Raw genomic sequence first — 25020 nt, 5'->3', positions numbered from 1 at the left:
CTCAAAATAGTTACTCAATTCATTTCAGGAAATAAACCATGAACACGACAATGCCTTCCATCTCGAGCACGAATATGCTGCTACTTTATCTGTCATATTCTACTCTCGAACACATGGCATTCAACCGTTTATAAGATACATCTGCAGAAACACCAAATACGGCAAATTGTACAGCGTGTATTTTAGAATTGATGGTGTTTAGCTTACATGAACAGGTACACGTATTGAGCCTTAGTAAAGGCATTACCAAAAGCTGGTCGACAGCAGTACATGTACATCTGATGATCAGTTAACATCACTTTTCCAAATCTATCCTGAGCTTTTGGGTGACGTCAGAGCATTTTAGTGTCTGCTAGTGAAGTCTTAACAAATCGGAAATTGAAAAAAAAAAAACAAAGTACCAACTTACATAATCCACTGCCCAATTTCACATGCACTCAATGTTAGTGTACATACTAGAACTGCATGCAGTTTCAACACTTCCTAGCAGTAGTCACGCACTGTTTGCAGCTCCTTTCCCAGAACAATGCAGTTTCGCTACAATGCAAGGTTTGCCATAGCCAACAGTATTAAGAAGCAGTCCTGTACATGTTAAATCAATGATTGAGGAAGATTTGTAGCACACTAGCAGTTTTGTAGGTTTACAAGCCATATATGTACATTTATTTAATACATAAAAGTAAGAAAAACATCATGTCTGACCATAAATTTACCCACAAAAGCGCCGGGGTTTAACATTCCATCAATTCGGAAACAACCACTGTTTAGAGCAAAAATGTATACATCGTTCATTGAAGTCTTGTTAATTTCCCACAGTCGTCTATCAGTATGCAACTACCCATTTTTGTCACGTTTTGGCTAAAGTCTAATTTGTTGCAAAACTATACAAATCAAGAAAAAAAAATAAGGTATTGTGGTGAGAAGCTCAAACTACACCCAAAATCGAGTATCTTTCCTGTTTAAATCAAAAACTTTTGGTCTGTGAACCAATTCAAGACGCTCATTAAACTCTACAGTTAGATAAAAATCTAAGCTTTTTACCTCTGAAAGTGTTAAAGTTACAGGCCAAAGATTATGACCTTCTGACTCCATTCCAGAGATATGGTCTGCAGTAAATAATGATATCCCCAGAAGAGAAAATCCAAGTGGAGATATTTGTATCTTAAGTATGTCTGCATGTTCACTATACTATTGCTACAGGTCAAATACAACAATTCAGTACAGATCCCATTCCTGTGGCTTTCACTACAATTTTCATTCTTCAGACCAAAATGTAAAAATCCAAAAATAAAATGAAAATGATTTTGTGGTTCATTTTGTGACAAAAATGACAGTAATTGAAAACAAATCTGCATAAAAAAATAAACAAATTGTACAGAAAGTCTAGGAAAATATATTAGCATTAATGTTTAGTCAAAAGGCCTTGTCGTTTTCGTCAACATAAATTGTCCTCTAGAAGGTTTCATGTACATGAGGTACACCATTTTGGGAGAATAATAGTAATTCGAACAAAAAGTACAGGGATTGAAGCTTGAACCATGATAATAGTCAGTAGAGTAGCAATAGGCCTAAATATAAGTAGGTACAGGAGAAATGTGTTTAGCAAAAAAGAACAGAGCAAATTTCTCACATCATCAAGTAGAGTAATACAATAAAGCAATGCTTCCTTTTTCTACATCACTCTGATACAAATTATAGAAGTACAACTGATATAAATTTCCATGCTTTTGAATTTTTGGAAATTTGAAACATTTTTGACATTAAATATTAACACTCCAAATGTATATACCAGTGTCTAAGGTCTAAGCTCTGCCTACTGTACAACATATACAAATATATATATATATATATATATATATATATATATATATATATATATATATATATATATACATACACACACATGTATATCTACACGCACACACACACACACATATATATATATATATATATATATATATATATATATACATACATGAGAGGTTACTGAAACTCCTGTCAACATTCACAAGAAAAAAAAAACATCAAAAAAACACATTCATTCACTTACACAGTGTCACACCAACACTGTATTTCTCACATCAGTCTCCAGAATAAATGTCTTGGACAGTCCTTGTGTCCACCGCATACAAATGACCAGCATGTCTTCATTTTGTTCAACAGAACTGATGAAGCTCACATACAACAACGCATGTAATTAAGGCTTCCAGGAAACATTACAGTAACACATGGTCATCTTATTCCTCGACCTGTTCTCAAGCAGGTTCCTGTGACATCATCCATTTACGAATCGTCTATAGTACGATACAACCCTGATGTGTATGGCAGTGACTGAGCTGAGCTCCTGAATAGGTGGGGTTCTTTATTGACTGAGTGAAAACTTTCACCTGCCTGTTGATTATGTTGATGATCAAAAATCATCAACAACAAATCCTTCTGTAGTTTGTCAGCACCATAGATGTAGCAGCAAAGGTTCAGCTTCAAAAACATCACAGAAACACTAAACCAGGTATTTCGCACGAAACACAAATATACTGTAACAAAAACAATCTTGCTGCCCACTAAAACCTCATTCTCCATATGAATACATGAAAGCATTTGCGAACATCAAATATTTTTTAGAGGCTTTCACATTCTCTTAACATCTCATAACTAACTTCAAGTACAGTTGATGAATGAGCGATCAAAGTAAGATCAACATGTCTCTGGGTAACTCAATCCAACAGTAAGTTTAAGACAAGGTGACGGCACATCAGTAGAGCAAGATGCGCACTTCCAAGGTTGCTTTAGAAAGCAAATACCTTTCCCCCAAAGCCCATCGTTTAAACCACATTTATTGCACTTTTTCAACCATAGAGTGTTTCAAGCTCAGCTGTTGGTGTCTGTTTCAGAGTCCTGCTCTGCATTATCATGATGATCATTATTATTGTCTTCTTCATGATCATTGTTCATGGTGTAGGAAGCACTGTCACTACTGTCTGATAAATCATTACTGGCAGTTTCACTAGAGGTACGCCTATCTTTTGGCTGGTAGTCTGTTATGACCACAGTAACATTTCCCCACCGTCACGGCCATCTGGGAGGCTGTGCTGCGATCCACATTCTTTAACCTTGGGGATCTGAAATTACCATAAGACATAAACATCAGAAAGGCAAAGTAATAATGAAGTAAAAAAGAAAAGTGTAATTCCTCACCGCTGATGGTTTCAAGAGGGAACTACACATATGTATATACAGGTAAACATACTTGTGGGTGTTATATGCAGTGTAACAAGATATACCTTTTGTGATGACTAAATTTTAAGTGATTCAAAGAGTACTAAACGTTGCCAATACTACTGTACATGTTTACATGAACTGATCTCCATTGGAATCTACAAGACTAGATGTATGCTAAATTGTATGATCAACATACAAATACATACAAGAAAGGGTAAAGTACAAAAACACATGTCCTGACCCTTCCACTGTTCAAGATTTCAAGTGAGGACTACATTTACTGCTTGTTGGAGTTATCTGCATGTAAATTTATTTACTTCATTGCTTTTCAATGCCAGTGAAAGGTTTTTCAGTTTTATAGTAGCAGTTTTTATAGTACATTTTTGTGGGTGGTGGGAACCAGGGTGCCTGCATGGCATAAACTAGCCAGCTTTGGCAAATTACAGATGATCTTTCCCATGTGTGGCGTGCAGATATTTACACCATATACCTGGAAGAGAAGTGGTTTCATATAAACATTAGTCTGCACAAATGGTCATACAAGCATCGTCAACTGATTGTCGTTACCAAGGCTCAAGGCACACTGGGGGAAATCCCTGTGCACGGTGAGGGCTGAATCCTTGTATCATGCATCACTGCACGTACATCCAGACACCATTTGCGATTATAACGCACAACAGAGCGCGCTATGTCTATAATAACAGAGACTGGTAAGAGCTTATACATCGTTAGACATTATACCACTGTGTTATGTAACAATATGGAAATATCATACCTGTGCAGTCACAGTACATTAACTTACAAAAAAAAAAAAAAGGTACCAAATGAGAAAAAAAAACCTATGTATGCCAAACAACATGTCTGACAAACATGGCATATCAGAAGCAAATAACTGCTGTATCATAATAGTTTAATGTTTTTGCTAAGATTCCTGCATTGTCAAGGACATGTCAGAAACATGCATATCCATAAATACATGTACATGTTTATTTTTTTTTCTTCTCAAACGAATGATTTTTTGATAAAATGTCATCACACTAATACTACATTGCTGTGATTTTAAGTGTGTGTAGTAAAACAATTTTATTTAGGAGTCACCTCATGCTGATGATAGATCTGATCTCTGCGAGATAAAATATGACCCAGGAATGATATATCACATCATCCCAATATGATGACCATTCCTTTCAATATAAACCATTTTACAGATAACAGAATGACACTTGTAAAATCATGTCATCTCTCACATGACAAAACAAATGAGTCCAGAAACTAGACCACAATGAGGCATCAATATGCTTTTGCATCCAGCCTAAAGTCCACTGGATAAAGACTGATAACCCACATTACAACTTCACACATGAAATCATGATCAATCCAATCTACATTAGAAAAGAAAGAAAAGTAAAATATCATGCTAAATAAGTTCATCAGCTCAAAAACTTGATTCACTGAAATAAAATGATGTAACTATTAAATACATTTAAATTAAAGATGGAGCCGCTAACTATTTAAACATGGCTTAATGATTGTGGTTTAAAATTATTATGTGTAGTCATAGTCTTATATATAAGATATACATATATAGTTGTGTAATTGAGACAATAGACACTTTTCTAATATACATGCAAGTGGCTGCCACTGGAACCCTTGAACCAAGGCTAGACTAAGGTAAATTACATTTAAGTGGTGAGAATAGAAGCAATAATAAATTAACTTAATTCATATTCAGACATAACACCCTAATGCTCGAAAAAAGGGGCTTGTGTATTCTTCTCAAACTAGCCTTAGGGTGTAAGCCTTCAACAATAGCTTGTTCCCAGCTGCAGACAGAGCTTCTAGGTGTTTAAAAGTTTTAACAAGAGGAATTCATAAGATAATGTCATCAGGGTTGGAAGAGCCTCTTGTTTCATTAAAGGTCTGAAACATACAACAATAAGGGAGGAAGCAATCAACTCTCAGGGTTGAAAAATCTAATTCATGTTTTATTCAATGCCTTTAAACAGCTTTTTAGAACTGAATGATTAATTCTTTTACCTACTTGAATTTACAAAAAAAAAAACAAAAAAAAAATTTTTTGGCTGCTAATCAACATTCATTTGTACAAACATTTTTTGTTTCCGTTTGAGGTTAGGAAGCTGGTATCAGATTTTATCACAGAAAGATTAAAATCATTCACTTCTGAAAGTTTTATCTAGTTTAGCAGTACCCTTACAGGAGATAATGTACGGACTTAAACAGGCAGTTTATCTGTACTAATAAACATGAAGGAAGTGAGTGGGTGTTAACAAATGTCAACAGTCACCTATGTGGTGTAACTACTTAACAAGTACACATGGGAACCCGGAAAGACCCCAGTCACCTTTGAAGTCAAAGGTTTTACACTGTTTATTACCCACTGTTTCTTATGCATGTGCAATATGTAGGCTAATGTCCATGCCAGAACAAAGAGTTGTTATATGTCAGGTTGTGTATGAAACATGTGTGTTATACTGATGACAGGTAAGTGGCCTCCACCCTGCCCCGAGTAACCAGGTAATGTCAGGTACGCTCACCCACCTGCTGCTGCGTTTTGTTGACCCTGCACTGTTCTTGTCCTTCTTCATCAGCTTCTCCTTCTTTGGAGGCCCCGGAGGAGCAAACTGCTGAGCCACTTGCTGTGCTACCATCTGAGAGTTGATCCGTGGTTTTCTGAAGAAATCAGTCAGACACATTACAACATACATGTATATGTAGTCAATGGGCTGCTTCAAGAAAAACTCCTTATCCGAGTCAGATATAAACACAAGGATGGGACATGGTTTAAAATAGACTATGAAAGTCTTTGCAAAGAGGAGCTTGTGACTGAATACAATAGCAATGTAGGTGTAATGCCTAAGAATAGACCCTGTAGACAAAACAGCTATCCTGGTTTATCAATGAAAAGCTTGAAGCTAGGTGTGGAATCTGCAGCAGTGAAACTGCCCAGAACCTGTACACAGACTGAAAGGACTTCTAAGAAGAAGGAGAGGCACACGACTACAAATTCTGACTGAAACAAGGCCAATTGTAGTACACATACTGCCCTCTGGAAAAAGATGTCTGATGTGTCAAACTTTGATTCCACTGAATACAGATACATCAAACTGTTCCATTCTGTAATGCCATACACCAACCCATGACCTGACTACCCCATTTCATCCCACCACAATGCTGGCCACTGTCATATGAGTGAAATATTCTTGAGTACAGCCTAAAAGAAATCAAATAAAAAAATTACCTGACCATGCCGAGAATCTTACATGTAAAGCAATTTATATATCATATGTTCTTTTCTTCTACTTTCAGTCAGTAAAGGCTGAGGCATATCTACATTTTGAAACAAAAAAATAAATATATATATTTACCTAAACAATCATAATGTGAGACTCGAGGATGAGCTAAACACAAGGTCCAAATAGCAGTAGAACACACAGTTTTCTTCAGTGATGTCGCACTAATTGTAAGCTACACAGGTGCTCTATGAGCACACATACACATATAATTGTGATGTAATATAGGTAAAAAACTTAGCTTTGGACCATTTTGTTTAAAACAGGTGGGATAGAGTTTATACCAGTTCGTCATTTAATTGAGTTTTAAACAGTCACCTCATGAGGCTTTGGATTTGGCAGTTTACCTTAATGCTAGTTACAGACCAAAATTCCTATCTTCAGCATCTCTGTAAGGTCATAGCTAAAGCATGTCCAAAAAGCACAAAGTATTGCACAAACTTTTGAAACTATAAATAGTAGTGCAGCTCTGTGACCCTATGCCAGCACCAAGATCTATGACAGAGCTAAACTCAAGAACATGCGCGCTACAAATGACGGAAAGTCCTACGATTCTAAATACATGTAACTTCTTGAGTAAATATATATGCTACATATTCCTACAAGCATCATAAAATGTGGAGGCCCACTAGGTAGGCATACATGTGAAAAGTAATTTGCTTCAGCTTCAACACACAAACCAACCACCATCTGCTAGTTACATGTACAGTAAACACATGTGCAATACATGGTCCTGGTTATAATACCCTTAGCAAATTCTTCCAGGAATTACTCCACTAATGTCACTTTGTTCAAAGGCTAAAATATGTGTCAAGTGCATCTGGAAACAAGAGGATGTGGTCACACAAGACAGTAAATTGTGCGATGAGGAAGAACTCCTACTGTGCGCTTACAACTAGGCTCTAATTCTCCCACTTGAATTCATTTCCATCTGGCAGGGTGCAGGTGACCCCTGTCCCACCTTGCCACTTTTGGGTCTTTTTCCCAGACACCTTGAGCCCTTCAACCAGTGTTACTGGCCACTTCTTCAAAAGCCTCCCAGTCTGACAGCCTGAGGCTCTGGGCTTAACCCACCTTACTCTTGCCCTGCCCAACACTATCTCATTTCACTGCTGGTGGTCACTTGAAGGTGAGAGAATAGCGGAATTTACAATTTTAATCAGCTTTTCCCAGCAGGGGGGAACAGTATGGGGGAAAGCGAGATAACCCATGGGGGGAGCATTTCTATCAATACTTTCAGAGAGTTGTAAAAAGCCACCTCTGCCACAGGTCTAAACTCTAACCATCAAAATGTGCCTATATTTAGGGTTTTATGTCGCTTAAATGGTATCAGATGACGATACAGAAATACAAGACAAAAGTCATTAAGGTTCCGAAAATAGACAATTGTTTAATTTAAGAATGTAGATCAAACTGGTAATAGTACAAGCACACTTAAAATAGACATTTGGAAACATTACATCAAATCTATACAAACATTTTAACACTGCACTGAGAGACTGCCGAAATATGACAACAACCTTGTAAATTCACCATCAAAATAAATTGACCGCACTAGCTATAATTTTCCTCCATTACCTGTTAATTTTACTTTATTACGCTACACGGTAAGATATGTCTATTCAATTCTGAGGAGATGACACTGCCACTGTACATCTGTATACCCACATAACAGCAGAACTTACAAGCCTTCCCCATTAACATTCCAAGTATTGACAACCTATACAAAAATGTGCCCATAACATACACAAGATAACAAGCCAGGTGGGACTCGCTGAATTCCACACCTAACTAAACCAAGTAAATATTTTTTAAATGTGCTTTGGACAGGTTTCTACCCAGTTATGAATACATGAATTTTTATCACTGTGTGAGGTCGTTATTCTGTCTGATCCTGTGCACCCGCATGTCACTCACATGACGAATATGATGTAAGAACATACCTGTCTATCACTGACCTCCCTGTAATGCACGGCGGAAAAGCTACCGAAAAATTTTTGTCCTGTCCCAAGTGATTTATTTCACGGCAATCTCAGGTGTCTATAGATTTTTTCTGACTTATTCATTTGACCACCTGCATATTTTATAGGCTCTTTAGTTGCTAATAACAAAAGAGCCTTTAAATCTCTTCATAGTTTACAGGATCAAAATACCACTTCACAAAGCCTTATTTATACTTGATAGCTGAGCAATTTATAAGTCTAGCTCTGCTTGGATCTGGTGTTAAAAATGAGGGGGCTAAGAAGGAAGTATGTCAGGAATCTAGGACCTTTCTGGAATGTTTTGTAACACTGATGGAGAGCAGTTTGACAGCCCTAAGGAGCCCCCACCCCCTACAATACTACTAATCACTGATTGACAGAATGCCTTAGCTCTGACGACAGCCATAGGCTTGTTCCATGCACACACACACCTCCAGATCTATAGCCATGAAACAGGTAGGCACAGCCTTCCTGTGAATGATTTACAAACTACCCTAGCATCAGCTGTTTTCATAAAGGCTCAAGTTGTCCTTCATTATTTCTAAAGGACTGACCTCTGTGTTCCCAAATATTGTTCACACGTTTTAATCTTTTTAACATTAAAAGGTTTCTTTTTCTTAAATATAAAGCTAACACTATACGGCTTTGTTGTCTGGGAGCTGCTAAACTGTCCACCATTGATAAGTGTTTCTTTCATGTGGAGTCAAGTAACTCACTCTGTTTGAAAAGATGACATCAGTTATGAAAACAGTTACCTGAATGTCAAAAGATTTGAATTATGGTATTCAAAATTTTTGTCTGAGAGTCTGTATTGAATTTATTTTTCTTTCAGCCCTCCTCTCCCCTCCTACACTAAGGAGTGGTAAATGAGCAAGATGTTTCACCAATTTATCATTCAGTAAATGACAAACTACAAAACTCATCTACTGAAATGAAACCAAATAAACTCACTTCTTGTTGCCTATTAGAGTCTACAATAGATAAAGTCATATTGTGTATATACTGCAAAAGGTACACCATGACGATACTTGAAAGTTTTCTGTCAATACTGTATTTCACCTAAAGTTCAACACTTTTTAAGTGGCACATTTTGCCTGATTTTGATGGATTCATGCACTTCATCAGGCTGCTTAAGAACTGTTCTGAGTAATTATTTCCTTACAAGAAAAACATTTAAGTGTTGGCATCAAAAGTATCATTTTAAGGACTTTATGTGCTTCTAAAAGTGCATTTAACACACCAAACTTTAGGTGAAATACGGTAAATCATTATTTCTACTAAGAGAAATCACAAAATACCAACACCAGTGTTGAAGCATAAAGCAAAGGAGTCAAATGTTAGACCATGAGACTGGAATAGTAAAGCAGCAAAAATCCACATGCAGATCATGAAACTGAGTAAGTCATAACACTAACACTAATACCTACATGCACAAGTGCAGATGTTCAGAGAAAAGGACTTGTACCTACATGCACAAGTGCAGATGTTCAGAGAAAAGGACTTGTACCTACAAGCACAAGTGCAGATGTTCAGAGAAAAGGACTTGTACCTACAAGCACAAGTGCAGATGTTCAGAGAAAAGGACTTGTACCTACATGCACAAGTGCAGATGTTCAGAGAAAAGGACTTGTACCTACATGCACAAGTGCAGATGTTCAGAGAAAAGGACTTGTACCTACATGCACAAGTGCAGATGTTCAGAGAAAAGGACTTGTACCTACAAGCACAAGTGCAGATGTTCAGAGAAAAGGACTTGTAGGATTATTTCATGGCTTTCTCCACAACTTTCAAAGTTTATGACTTGTTTTATCACACCCATGAATAACATTTATTCACAACTAGTTAGTTGTTCTTTTTTTCTTCTTTTTTTCAAGGATTGACACAAGCCTGAACAGCACTGTCCATCAGTTCATTCATGTTCTATTTATAAAATGCAAAACCCCAGAATGGCTGTTACCTTAAAGATTAACTACAGTGTGAAGACACCTGTATGTCTTAACAGCTAAATGATTAAAGTTAAATGATAAGGATCTAGATAGTCTGAATTGCTTTCCTAAATTGTACAAAAACTGCAATGTATTAAAACCACTGTCGTTAGTTTCTGAGGATCACACTGAAACAAAAGGTAGGTGTCGTTTTAAATTTTGCCAGGTGTAACATCGTATTGCTGACGTGCTGACCTCATACTCGCATGATGCCATTCCAACATAACTGCATTACTTGACGTCACATATACCTGACTGAGTGTCACATAGGGAAGATTATCATCTCACATTACAAAAATTTTATGTAATACGCCAAAGATTGTGTTTTTGAGGACTCTTCACTTATAAGGGTTAAACAGTTTTATTTGTCATAAATCTTTTTGAACCAAAGTGTTAGCTCTGTTCCATAGGGTACCATACATATTATTTTAATATTTTTTTCTATACCACCTGAACATCAACTACTTGTGCCATGCACAAAAACAGCTGCACATTTGTGAGTATGGCTCAGAAAGAGAGATGTTATGGAATTACCACTCGTATACGCCACGGAATGAGATAATCATTGTCCAGAAGACCACAAAACCGTCAATGAGTGTAATTCACTTGACTTTTGCGAATGACACGCAAGTGCTTTCTTGTATTTTGGATCTGCCAAGGAAGTCGGCGGAAGGCTATCTTCCCAAAGACATATTTTACTACGGAAAGCTTCTCAGCTCTGAATTAGACCATACCCAATCTTAACAGTTCACAGTAGATTTTGTTGCTAACAATTTCCTCTTCCGCTGTTGAACAAAGCCGGCCGTATAGCACTTCAACCGGTATACGTATCTGATACCCTTAGGCCTAGATCAAAATAACTGTGAAGTGTTTTCATCCGTATCCAATCGAATACCCGTAAAATAGTGTTGCCATTTTTTGGGGGGACGATGTATACTTTACTGAGCTGAAGACCAATGCCCTTGTGTTTCCAACGGGAGTCAAGATTTCAACTTGACTGCTCATTTTGTGAGATAATCACTGAAAGACGTTCAAGGAAATCTGTAAGCGTCTTTAGACAGCAAAATACAAAATTCTCCATCATCCATTTCTTTTCGCCACGCTATACCCTTAAAACACACCTAATCTCACAAAACTGAATTGCTGAGAATTGTGTGGCTCTGGTTATAACTGGTGCGAAGTGTTTACAAACACTAAAAACTTGAACACAGGCCTATAGGCCTACCTCCAAGGACAAATCGCTCAAGCTACATGTAGCGAATGTTCTATGTGTAGCCCACTTATGTAAATCCCCTTGTTTATATTTGTGAATTAAATTAATTCAGTCATGGACTGGTATAATGACGGTGACAAATTTATGCCTTACACCATAATATCCGTTGAAACATGATCAAAACGAAAGGTTTTTCTTTTAAACCAACGTTATCAAAGAATCCCCAACATAGCCCCTTTCATGTTGGCATCCACCATTGTGTTACTCTCATTACACATGTATCAAAGGCCCCCACATAGGCCCCTTCTACTGACATAGAAAGATACAGTTCCAGAGATACCAAATAAAGAGTTAGTCAGGTGTATGGATATCTTTTTTCCCCGTCAAAACTATGCTTGAGAGCATGTAGCTGGGAATATATTTGTATAATTTTCTGAACTTTCAATGACATCACCACGGCCAGATGCTGAGAAAACTTTGGTAGATAGAAACTATCTGTTTACTGATAACTTGTTGTGAAGTGGAACCAATGGTAGTGCCACTACAAAGGCAGGTGCATTTCTAAATGGATACAGGGATGTTCACCTACAAAGACAAAGCTGATATATTCCATCTTTTAATCTTTATGCAACACAGCATGATTTTGGCTATCCTCTCCTCCTGTATAAATGTTTTGGACTGTAAATTAGGTCAAAACTGGTGATTAGAGCTGAGGCTCACTTGGGTGCATACACTCTGCTTACTTTTAGACAAGCATGTACACTGATGTATTGACGACAGTATAAATATTTGATCCTTCACATGAAGGAAGAATCCTTTCAAAGCTTAATTAAAATTATTAAAATGGAAATAGATTTATCAATATAGATTTATTTTGGATTTTGGTTATATTTTCACATGCTCACCCCCTCAGTACAGGATCTAAAATGCTAGCACAAACTGAGATATGTTAGTCCAAGATGATTAAACTTAAACCAACAATTGTTTGTAAAGCATGTAAGGCGTCACAAACTCCCTACCTAACCAGTTTAGGAAGAAAATATTTATGTGTTTATTTGGTGTATTACACTGTACTCAAAGATGTTTTATTTATTTGATACTAAAACGTGGTTAGTTTTTTGGGTGGCGGAAAACGCCTTCAGCGAGTACCTTAATTCCTCAACCTTTTCACATAAGAAAGAGCAATTTTCTGTGCAATTTATGCACAAATATGATTTTGGAAAGTCAAACTATATTGGTTGGATTGGTTAATTCAGGCCATTGCAAAAAGTATAATTTTGTCAGTCCATACAGAATAATGCCTTCAAAATATGCTTGAATTAACACCTCCCAAGCTATCACCATACTGGGCTACAGAATGTATTAATCACAAATGAACATGCTGTAAGACCACTTCAGCTGTCAACAGTGCTTTTAGGCCTTGTGAACAGTGGAGGCATGAGATTCTTGAGAATTTTGACGAAGGCTTGGATTGACTAACACAAGGTCCTATGTTGTTGACAACCCCAAAATAGTTTTATTTAATTTGAATTTAATCGGAATAGATTTTCTGTTGACACACTGCTTTCCATTGCAGGCTGATGCATATTGACATGGACACAATAGGTTCAGTTTAACACAGTTCTGTAAATGCTGCTTGGAATTTCTTTCTGAATGACATCACCATAAGTCACATTTCCAGTTTAGCTTTAGAATCCATGTCCTGGACACATGTCCAGTCATTTATAATATCAAACTGAAGTTCGCAGAATGGAAAAGTATGCTTAATAACACACAACTGAAGTGAACAGATTCAAATCAAATATCTCAAATGACATATCTGTCAGGATTGCAATCAATTTGCATCACAGTGAAATGCTAACCAAACCGAATGTTTAACATGAATTGATGCGCATTTTGTTTTGGAGTATCATTGGTGTCAATGGCTGAAAGATGTTCAATCAGTCAGCTACAACCTCTCCAGGGGAATCATGCATGTATGCCAGCAAATTTATACATGTATGTGATCAAAATAAAACATTACATAAAGCATGTGTACACTGTACACAGCATGCTATAATATTTGATAAACCAAGGCAGTAGTATTCTCAAACAAGCCTGACAGTGGCAAGCAGTTTATTGCTATTCTTGTCATTTTAGGTGAACAGCAGGCAAGTAAATGAAACACTTTCAAACACTGACACACAAATGTGATGTCTAAATTTAACTTCAGGTGAGGATAAGATGAGGACGATTAATCATCCCATCTCACAACCACTACTCCTCGGTACCGTATCACAGGTCAATTCCAAAATCTTAGCTTAGCCTAGGTTTGTCAATTATACTTCCACTGGATCACAGTTGTTCCTTTTCAAATCATATAATTCATGGCTTATAATTCTCTCTTTGTTAGTTTTCTGAGTGATTTTGACATAGGTTTGCTTTTATCATGATGCACAGTTCATAAATGCATGCCATATTACAGTATTTGAGGAACCAAGACGTTTATCTGAATATTTCACTTACACAATGGCACTGACAGCCAGTAAATCAGGCAGAGCCTGGGGGAAACCTACAACTGTCCGCAGGTTGCTGGAAACCTTCCCACAAACAGCCACAGAGGAAACCAGCATGAGCTGGACTCACAGCGACCCAATTGGTGGGACACTGATTAACGTGTACAGCTCTTAACCAGGAGGCACATTCACAAGGTACAGATTAAAAACAAACCTTGGACAGTGAATTTATGGTTTACAGTTGAGCATTTTAGTGGGAAGAAACCACACAGAGACTGGGTAAACCCATGCCCATCACAGGTTGAGACTGATATCAAGGGAGTGGAAAGCTGAGAAGGATGGTTATACATGTACCTATCAGCATGGATAACTGAGTATACACTGTTTCTGTCATCTTTGTTTGAACCCTACTAAGTGTATCCACTTTAAAACTATACTTACTGATTTGATTGGGGTTTACAGAAGACATGAACTGTACCACGTTAACAACACCAGACACAACGTCCCACCCACTCACATTATACACACAAAATGGCAAACCGTTACTTGGCCTATTAAGATATCTCCTTACAATGACAGCCAAGTGAGGATATACATGTAGTCAGGTACACTATTCCAGGACTGCTAATTATTAAGTCATTAGGTAAACAGTCCATCAACAGTAAATCTGGAGACTCAGTACATAAACTATAATACTGTCATGGTTTGACTTGAGTAGGTTAATTATCTCTCGGAATTATACTGGTAAGTGATCCTATCATCTGAAAAATGTTCCTGCGAAATTACATATCTTACCTTGTTGATGTACCTTTGCGAACATCACACATCTCACACTTAAAAGCTTCTGGTGGGTTTCTGTAAGTACACACACTACAGTCCCAGAACCCTTCATCAGGGGCTTTTGCCTGCCTTTTAGACCTAGGAAAACAAATTAGACATGAAAAAGAAGCAAGATGTACAAGTGTCACTGGTAATCTGACATATTACCAACTCTCTTTCCTCCCATAACAGCGTATGTCCCGCCTAAATAAACATCGTGGAGACCCAAGAACTAAATATAATATTATAAAGTGCATTAGTGGAAAGTTGCGAATGGTTAAGCAAGAGCAGCAACACAACTAGACATAATGCAGAATCATACAATTTGTATAATAAAATATAAACGAACAAAATTTCCTTATTAACAGTGTGATGCTTCATGGGATTACTTTCATAAGAAAATTTTATGGTCTTCATAAAGAAAATCGACATCCAGACATATACAGGGATCAAGTGGAAAGCTGCGAATAATGATACACATGTAAATCAACATGCATAACTGAACACATACTGCTTGTGTCTGAAACATATCCACTTTATCCACTTTAAAACAATATTAATTGATCCATTTGATTAAGGTTAAAAGAATATTTTACTCATATAAGGACGTATGGTGAAAAATCACTGCTCCTGCTGCTTCCAGGCATCTGATAAGTATTCTTTCAAGCAAGAATGATGCTATAGCTACATGTAGCTGAGCAAGTGAAGGTCCTCTTTATATTTATAGTGGGTTGCACAATTTTGTGAGGATGTCTGAAGCATCATTGATGTTACAGGAAGCTTACTTAATCTTATACATGCATGGTTTAATATTGGTTGATACAATCTGATATAAACAGTATTTCAAATTAATGGCTATTATGCAAATCCATGGGAAGTTTTCGTTTTTCTCTTATTGATGGTGAGTTTCACCAAAAACAGTTTAAAACAGTGCTTCTTGGTTCCATGGATAAAATATACCAAAATTTTACAATACTATGCCACGTTATTACTTACTTTTAATTTCTATATATGAAAGACCAAAGTATATGAGCTACATTCCTGCTGACTCTGAATGGATCTAATTTGGAAGAAATAAAGTTGATTTCTTCTAGCACTGAGGAGTTGCAAGATGAAACTGGCGACCTATGGGTTCTGACAATGTCATTGTCTAATGTTTGTCAATCATTCGTTGAGAGACCCTGAACTGGATAGACTATATTGTCCCTTTCATCGCATGTGAGAATGCAACACTTTGTGTAGTAGTGAAGCTGTACTTGATTACTTATAACAGCTAGAGTTACAATATGTTTTGTCTGGCAATGCAACATTACATAGATTTCCTAACACTGTTGTGGGACTACATGTACATATTTCGGATCACATTACCAAAGCTAACGTTTTCAGGAATACAACCTATATTCCACAACACATTGGCTAAAGTAAGATAATATGCCCACCGACAATCTCAGATAACCAAATAAACACCTGGTTCAGACTGCTCCAGCAGCAACTGCGGTTTGAAATGAGGGGAGAAGGTGATGATTGCAAACGCTGACTTGGACTTGGCTACTATGTACAGCATTTGTTCGGTGTGAGCTTATAAATACAAAAGAGGTCCCGCTTGACACGCGGTCAGCGCTAATTTATGACACAAAAACAACCAAGTAACGCAGTCATTTTGAGGCCGGACTTTTCGTTTACCTGCCCGTCGATCGTCTTTCGTCCATTGATGTCCGAATTCGTAGTATTTCGGGTCCCAATTAGCTGGACACGAAATTCTTCTCTGCCAGACAGGCCAAGATGGCGGGGACATGCGGTCACGTGACTGATATAAAGCCAATCAATGCCCCATGTTCTGATTTAGCCTCTGACGTCTACTCGCGGGAAAACGTGATCAAAACAAACTCGACAAGAGGCTTACGCTGAAAAGGCCTGTTCAAGTTAGCATACATGTAGGCCCACGCAAGCAGACATACTATCGACATGGGAACAGAGAAGGTAGCAAAGCAGATCTGATCAATCTATGCATTTCAACCGAACAGTGATAACGCTAATTAAATGTGTGTTTTTTTGTCTCATGAACACTCTACGCCGCATAACCATAGATATGCCTATAGTCATAAAAATGGTTAAGATATATAGGCGTATAATACAAGCTACGAGATAAGCAAACTTACATTAGCTGTTAAATAAGAAAAGTATTCTTGTGCCAGTGATTCAACATTTAATACCTGAAGTATTACAATAGACTATACAGTGTCACATATATTATCATGCAAATCCACGTCACTATACTCTATGTTGGCTTATTTGGTCATTAATTGGCACATACAACGAAAGAACATGGAGTCCAGAACAGTCAAGAATGCATAACTGACCCACTTCATTAGAAATTTTTTTTTGCAAAAATAGGCATAATCGTTAAACGCGATGTACATGTATACTTGCAGCGAAACATTTCCTCCACATAGCGGTATAATGGCTTCTATCATTATTACCATTTTACCATTTTACCATTTTAATCCTTTGACCAATGTGGTCGCGGGATCGAATCCATCACTTGCTAGCTCGGCCGAAAGGATGTGATACAGGCATCCGGTGAAGTGCACTGCATGTGCCCTCTCCCCTTCCCACCTCAACACACACATACCCACGGCTCCTGCCCGGATTTTTCCAAAACATCGCTTTAAGTGAAATAATGTAAATGATTATACGACATGAATTGATGAAATGAATATCTAGATATTAAATAAATATTTTCCTCAAACACGTGTTGCTTCCAGTCTGTATAACACTGATGGGGATAATATAGACTACATACAAGCTGCCATGGTCATATCTTTGAACATGATCTTCTGCACTAGATTGAGAGCCGATTGTGATATATGTATATACATGTTTATGTAAACGTATAGGTCATTGCTATGCAAGCGAATTATATTCACATAATTTACATATTAAACAAAAACTTTGAACAGTAGACCGAAATGAGATACATATCTAGTTCACTAGGAGCAATATGTTGAGGCATTTCCGTAATGTCTTGCAAACGTAAAATAAATTGCTTTCTAAAAAAAAAAAAAACGAAAAATGAATGTTTACTTTTTTGCACTTCCTCTTGACGCCGTTGTGAATGTTTACATCAGACATATATTATAAGATGAATACATATAACAGTAGTACACTTGATGCATAAAAAGCCTATATCAGAATAAATGAGATCTTCAGTGGTCCTTCTTGGCGAGATATCATCCTACTCCTAATTTATCTACTAATCTATAGATCGTTATACGCATACACATATAATTCATACATGGATTTGCTTCACCTGTATTCATCTGTATTGGCATCAAATTATTGTCTGTTACATCGAACGATTCATCTAAATTTCAGTCGCCACGATATGGCCGAAATACTGCAAGTCTGGCGTTAAACCTTTATCATCCATTCACTCTTAATTCCATTTATGCAGATCTCGATCAGTTATGTTGTATTCATTAATTGTCTACATATCCCAGGATAGATCAAGGAATCAGGTTTCAGACGCTGTGTAAATGTTCCTAGGTATTCTTTTGCTTTCGCGCTTCTTATCTGTTTGGGAGTTTTCGTCATGCATTTAGTAAACCCAATCCTGTATCATAATCGTGTAGACTCCTCGCTTGATTACAAACCTACGAATAAAATGTCTCAAGAAGCGAAAGCTCATACTTTAATATATATGACCCCAGGCAATGTGATCCTGTTAAAGGTCGCTTGTCCTCATCTGGTTACGTCATGGAGGACCGATTGGCACCCGGGGGGACCAGGTCCGCCTGTATCGACATGACCCAAAACCAACACTGGAACGTGTTCACAACCCTGAGAACTGGACCAAAATAACAACACAGCTGTTCGCTAAGAGGCTACCCCGCCAAACTCGCGAACATGTACGAGCTGACTCGGTCGGCATACAAACTCATGTCATGATCATATATAGCCGGTATCTATGGGTTAAAGTGACCTGCCAAATTCAACATACCTGCCCAAACAGCTCGTCTGACTCAATCATTGTTGGAGAAGGGGATCGATCGGGGAGGGGGTTCAAGGTTAACCCTGTTGTTATTTACTGGTGGTGGGGGGGGGGGGGTCTTTCCCTATGGTGTTTATCTTGCACATGGTCACTGTGCGGGCATATACGTTACGCACACTTTTGACCGTATAACATGGGTATACTCAGGAATGTAAGAATCTATGATGCTTAAGCAAATTAAGAAACCTGCTTCACGGTTGCCAACAAACAGTGTCGTACACTTACGGCAGTTTTCAATGAATCCACGTCCATTGGTGACCTTGGGGTGCTTCATTGACAAACTGCTCGATCATCATCTCTCTGCGCCATCAGGCGATGCAGAAGCCTGTGCAGTTTCAGGCAAACAAAACCGGTATACACCAATCGACTGATCAGCGGACACCAAAGGCTTGTATGCATAGCTGAATGGGTGTCGTGTGTATACGGTGTATGCATGGTGGAAGTGAAAAGAACCTGGTGTAGTGCATGCATATGGGTGCGTTTGCTAGTCATGACAAACCCTCTTTGCATGCTCTCAGTTCTGTCTTTGTGAAACAAACACTTCCACATACCATAGGGTATGTGGAATAAGCGGCTATTTTACCAGCTCATACTTTCCAGCGATATCCATGAAGCTATAAATTCCGCAGAGATGTGCTCTCGAAGTACCAGTCAGTCTTGGAACCGGCAGTGCTGAGCATTATAACGCAAAGGGTCTGGACAGCTACCACTCAGGACGAACACTTCTTCTGGACGATCGTAGGCCCTACCTGTACCTGCATTTAATTTGAGAGTTTTATACGGTAATTGTATTAATTGCCTTTCTATTGAATATACTATGGGTTTTACTCTAATCAGCCCGGTACTCAGCATGGCAGGGGTCTGCTCTAAACTGAGACATTGACCCCTCAGATGCGCTTATGTAGGTCATCTGCTCTCCGTGATAGAGGAAATACGCGCTACTTGTGGATGTCTCCGGTGTTCTTCATACGTTGACTTCATTGACAATCCCTTGTGACAGCCTCGACGAGCTAGAATATTCAGTACAGTATCGAAGATAATCTTGATCGTTCTAAGAAACCTTTTTCATGAGTATAAAGTAATGCAATTATGCCATGCACATCGGCAATAAAGGAGTATGAAATCGGGACATCTTGCTCGTTGGCGTTTGATGGTGGTTTGTTTTGTTATTATGCATGATATTCTTTGACACTTCTGATCGTTTATCAGAAGTGAGTTGTGTTCGTCCACACTCGACCTTGAAATACGCTTCTTATTGCTCCCAATAGGAGCTCGGAGCTTTGAAGGCCAAACATGTTATGGTTGATTTGTGACTGCTTCGACGTATTTGTCCAAAGGTGCGTACATTGCAGAGCAGTTGCGCAGGGCATGTGTACTGTCTGCCAGTGGGATTTTGTCATCGTTGAAATATACTTACGGACCCGAATTGGAAGTGTATATGTGACTGATATCAACCCGGCATTACCCCACATCTCCTCAGGCATTGGGCGACTCGCTCTTCAGGTATGACGGGTGCAAATCGAAGGAATTTATTTTCACAGACTCGAGAACCTTTTCTATGTATCACCGACCAGGGGCTAAGCGCTGTGTACACGGGGGTCGAGAATGACCTAAATTTCACAGGCATCCCGGTTATGATGAAAAGAGCACGTTGTTCAAATGCGAAAAAACAATTGACATGGAATGCTTCAAATAATTGCGGTTTTCAAACAAGAGGTAAAAAAAAGTTACATGCTGAAAAAGCGTGGGCATTGTTGATCCCCCATTGAGTGTATTTTGGCACTTATATAAGCGTTCGATTCTATTTAACATTTCTGCATGCAATATAATAATATAATATGGATCGCTTTCAGGCTCTGTTAAATTGCTGTTGCGTTCTGAGGTCTGAAATTTCTTGTTTATAATGTCCCTTCTGATTTCCTTGCATGGTTTGTTTGCAGTCGGATATTAGTCTTTGTATAATGATTTTGGAGCAAAATAATCTCGACTGGGAATTTGTTGTTTAGTCTACTATTTATTTCCTGCTTTGGTTCAATGAGGTTAAAAGTAACACACAATACTGTAAAATATCTCTTCGCTGTTGGGGAAGAGCATTTAGTGCTGTCTCCTGTGGACCCTTGTTCACCCCAAACCGTCTTAAATTTAGACTCCTATAGAAACCTCCTAGAAACAACATCTGAGATCTCATTGAATAAACCTCGTCTGGAATCTGGTAAATATTGATATTTTACCGTCATCAAAACCTTGACATAGATAACATAGGGAGTGCTCGCCGACGTACCCCCTGCACACGTCATCTCAAACCAAAGTGATTCAGCAGCAAATTTGAACTCTGCAACGAACCCAACCTGTTACATTGCGAGAATTTTGCAGACATTATGGGATAAGAGGTTATGGGCATCACTTATTGCTTCCTTAGAATGCCCGCAAGCTTAAAACCAACGCGATGTTAGCACGTTTGATGTTAGCATTTTGCCTTAAAGGATGCACGGACTGCTTCGGGGTTGCACCACATTGCCCTATAATATGTGATTCCATAAATGGGTTTATCGGGACTTTTCTATGTCTAGTAATTGATTTATTCATATTAGAGTCTGTTTTGCCACACTTAACACCGGTGCAGTTGGGTCGATGGGTCGCATGCAAAAAATACACACTTATAATATATGTCACAATTTATATCGTATGTAAAGAAACGTCTGTTCAATCATTGCCCCCACGTAAGGCCCATTGAATCCTTATTGGTAGGTTTAATTGATACCCTCTGTAAAACCAAATAGCCCTATAAATTTCCTGACATTCAACACAAATCTTGAGCTAAGCTAACGGCAGCTCCACTGAAGCAAGCGACTGGATGAAGAGGAGTATATTCATTAACACACTTGAATGTCAAGGGAAATAAATTATTGTTGATGTACCTTACATTGTCAAAGTTACATAGAACAAAAATAACACATTTAGGTGTTGATACTTTGAGGCTCTGTATGCTACTAGGTCGACATTTCCCGTTTTGGTAAACGCAGGTTATATATATCAAGGCACACATTTGTATATTTTGCTGGGTTGTGGGCTGACCACAGATGTATAGGCACATTTTACTCAGTTCATATGTATAGTCAAAATAACTGTCCGTTGATTTTATCAGATATATCTTTATGAAAACTGAAAATAGTACGTCTGTGTGTCTGGGTTTTTAGATAGCAGATTCTTGGTCTTGCACACTTCTACGACGGCTCTTACGAGCACAGCGTTGTACAAATGTTACCTGTGTGTAACTGTTCATACCTGTCCAGATGCATTTCTATCCCTTCTTTCACCGGGTCTCCCCCAAACCCTCCTTCACTTGGTTTGAAGGGAAAAAGTGTGTGTGATATGTCAATATTATGAGGCCTTTTGTAGGCATACAGAGCGACGACGTGAGAATTCCTTGGCCAACAAGTTGTACGTCAATCATAGCCTTCGTCCTGCAATGCATCGATCCTGTCACTATGCTCGACACATTTACTGTTCCGGGCTGTTTTTGGTATGCGCGTATACGATTGAAACCTAGGGATCCAAGCTTCCGACAATATGTTCAGGTTTTTATTTGCTTACCAATGCCGTATACAAGCTTACAAGTTTCCCTAACTTTTAGAGGAATTACTAAATTACAAGGAATAATTATGGAGTAGAGCTGCTATGAAATACAAAAACAACTTCGCTTAATCCTTCAGACTATCGGTGTATAAAATAGTGTCTTAATAAATAGTGTCGTGTTAATTAGTGTCTTAATAGGAATATTCCCGCCTAGAATATATTCTTGTTATGTAATGATACACGAGTAATGTAACCCCCACCGTGTAACGTAATCAAAATTGTAATGTAATATAGCCGTTTAACGTATGGGGACAGGCAGACTCACATGCAGATAGACAGACAAATAAGCGCAAGAGGTAAGTATGTCAGCCATGAAACCGACTTGTAACCAAGACTCCAAAGTGATGTTGAAAGCGACTGCTTATTTGGGCACAGCCTTGTGTTTCATTGTTCGAAAGCAACTCACCGAAGGTATACAGTTTCCATCTAACATTGTCCCGTTTCCTAACAGTTGAATAACCATAGAATAATGCAGATACCCTCACAACACGTGTATTTTTATTACTATATACACACAACCAGTTTCAAAATCAATAATTACATTATATTTGAATATATAATATATTACGCGATGCGTATTATATTATTCGTGTATGATTACATAACACCATGTAAGAAGCCCTAGCAGGTGTCCTATGTTAGACGCACTAGGTAGTTTGGATTTTTTTTACGTTTACAATTACGGCCGGCGCCCTTTTCGACCCGAAGGGAAACAAGCGCATTAAGATTCGACTTAGAGAGTACACGTTGTGGGTCTTAGCATTTGTCTACGATACCTTAGTCACCGACTCCGAGGCGGAATACATAGAACGTGCTGGAGACGGACCACAGTGTTAGACAGGCAGTAACTCACGGCCCTCATATTAACTAAGCAAGAGATATATGAGAAGGTTTGTCCGATATAGAAGAGCCTATTACAAACCCACGTCTGTGGAGGCTAGTCCAAATTGTATTTTTGTTGGTGTGTTTTGTAGTCTTTACTTCCGGTGTGGCATAGTCTTTCAACGCAAGTCATCACTACGAGTTCGTTCTCAGCAACAGAATACAGTGATGTCAGTTATCTTTTCGTGGGTGCTGACAAGGCTTCCAGTCATCGCTTGCATAAAAAAGGAAGACAGTAAATCATCGTCAAGGTACATGTAATAAATTAATGGACAAACGTACTGCTTCATCAACTTGCGTAAGAATGCAGAGACCTGACTTTCACGAAGAGCTTGTATAGGGTTAAACACACGTGAAGTGACATAGTTTCACAATATGAAGAGTGCTGATTACTACGGCAGTTACGTGCACGCAACACTGCAATGGAGTTGCAAAACCTGCCTCTGAGGCCTTACTCAGTGCAAACCAGGATACTGCGACTGACCTTTTACAAACATACCCACAGTGCATATCCTATGTTTGTATCTATCCTATGTATACTTGCGATGAAAGATCTTCCATTCTGTAGTCAGAACTGTTTCTGAATACATCTCTCATTCAGAAGTCAGAAGTCAGAAGAAAAAGCGCTAGTCATGTCAGCGATGAGGATACAGATCCGGGGGCAATAGCCCTGCTTTCCGCAAAGGGCAGAGAATATTGTCTTGAAAACGCCGTGGCATTAAAACGTCGCTTTGCATATACTTTGATTCATTTACTACATGCACTATGTTTAATAAGATGCGATATTATATGCGACTGGATCGGGTTCGACACATCTAACTTCTGAGAATCGATATGTATAACTGAAAGAGTATACTTGGTTCAGGTTGCATTAATCATTCTGTGAGTATCTTCCTCTCATATCGCGAAACGAACGTTTTGATGTTCTCATGGAATGACATAGTGAGCCTGTTTGTGGGCTGCTATCGTGTGGTCTGGTCGCCCATATATACCGGTGGTTGTTCAGCCTGCTCCTTAACAAGAACGGCCAGATGGTTTTATTTGTGGTGGCTAACGCAGCTTCGTTGACCATATTTGAGCACTATACATGGTTCCACTCTTCGTGCTTTGTGGGCGAGATAATACCAGGGTGGTGTCGCGTTATCAGACAACGTGTGGTTTGAATGACCCTAACTAAAAATAATAGATTCCTACAAGAGCACGCCCAGTAAACAACGACTGTCACAGGATATCTACTTTTGGTTATATAATTGGTGATTTTCCTAAAAAAAGTTATGGCACTGGAATGAAAGCACCTGCATGTTTATAAACTTAAGTAACTGAAATAACTCTATAGAGAACGTGAATCAGCTGAGAGTCGAGTTGATACTTGTATCAAGTATTCTTCCCTTACGGGTCTTTTTCCACGACAGCACTCAGATGGCAAA

The 25020-nt window shown here is 38.4% G+C and overlaps 1 protein-coding gene across 1 annotated transcript; it reads right to left on the bottom strand.

Annotated features, from left to right (window-relative positions):
* Positions 1-1987: 1987 nt before the first annotated feature.
* On the bottom strand, positions 1988-16806 carry LOC135471361 (RING1 and YY1-binding protein A-like). The gene is given in 5 exon segments (XM_064750571.1): positions 1988-3060; positions 3062-3119; positions 5779-5910; positions 15001-15123; positions 16708-16806. Coding segments are annotated over 5 exon segments (531 nt in total). The 5' UTR covers positions 16734-16806; the 3' UTR covers positions 1988-2868.
* Between the last annotated feature and the right edge of the window lie 8214 nt (positions 16807-25020).

This window comes from Liolophura sinensis, chromosome 7, assembly GCF_032854445.1.
Source record: "Liolophura sinensis isolate JHLJ2023 chromosome 7, CUHK_Ljap_v2, whole genome shotgun sequence".
In the NCBI taxonomy this organism is placed as follows: Eukaryota; Metazoa; Mollusca; class Polyplacophora; order Chitonida; family Chitonidae; genus Liolophura; species Liolophura sinensis.
Note: the sequence above shows the minus strand (reverse complement) of the source record. Positions and strands in the feature narration are given on the sequence as shown.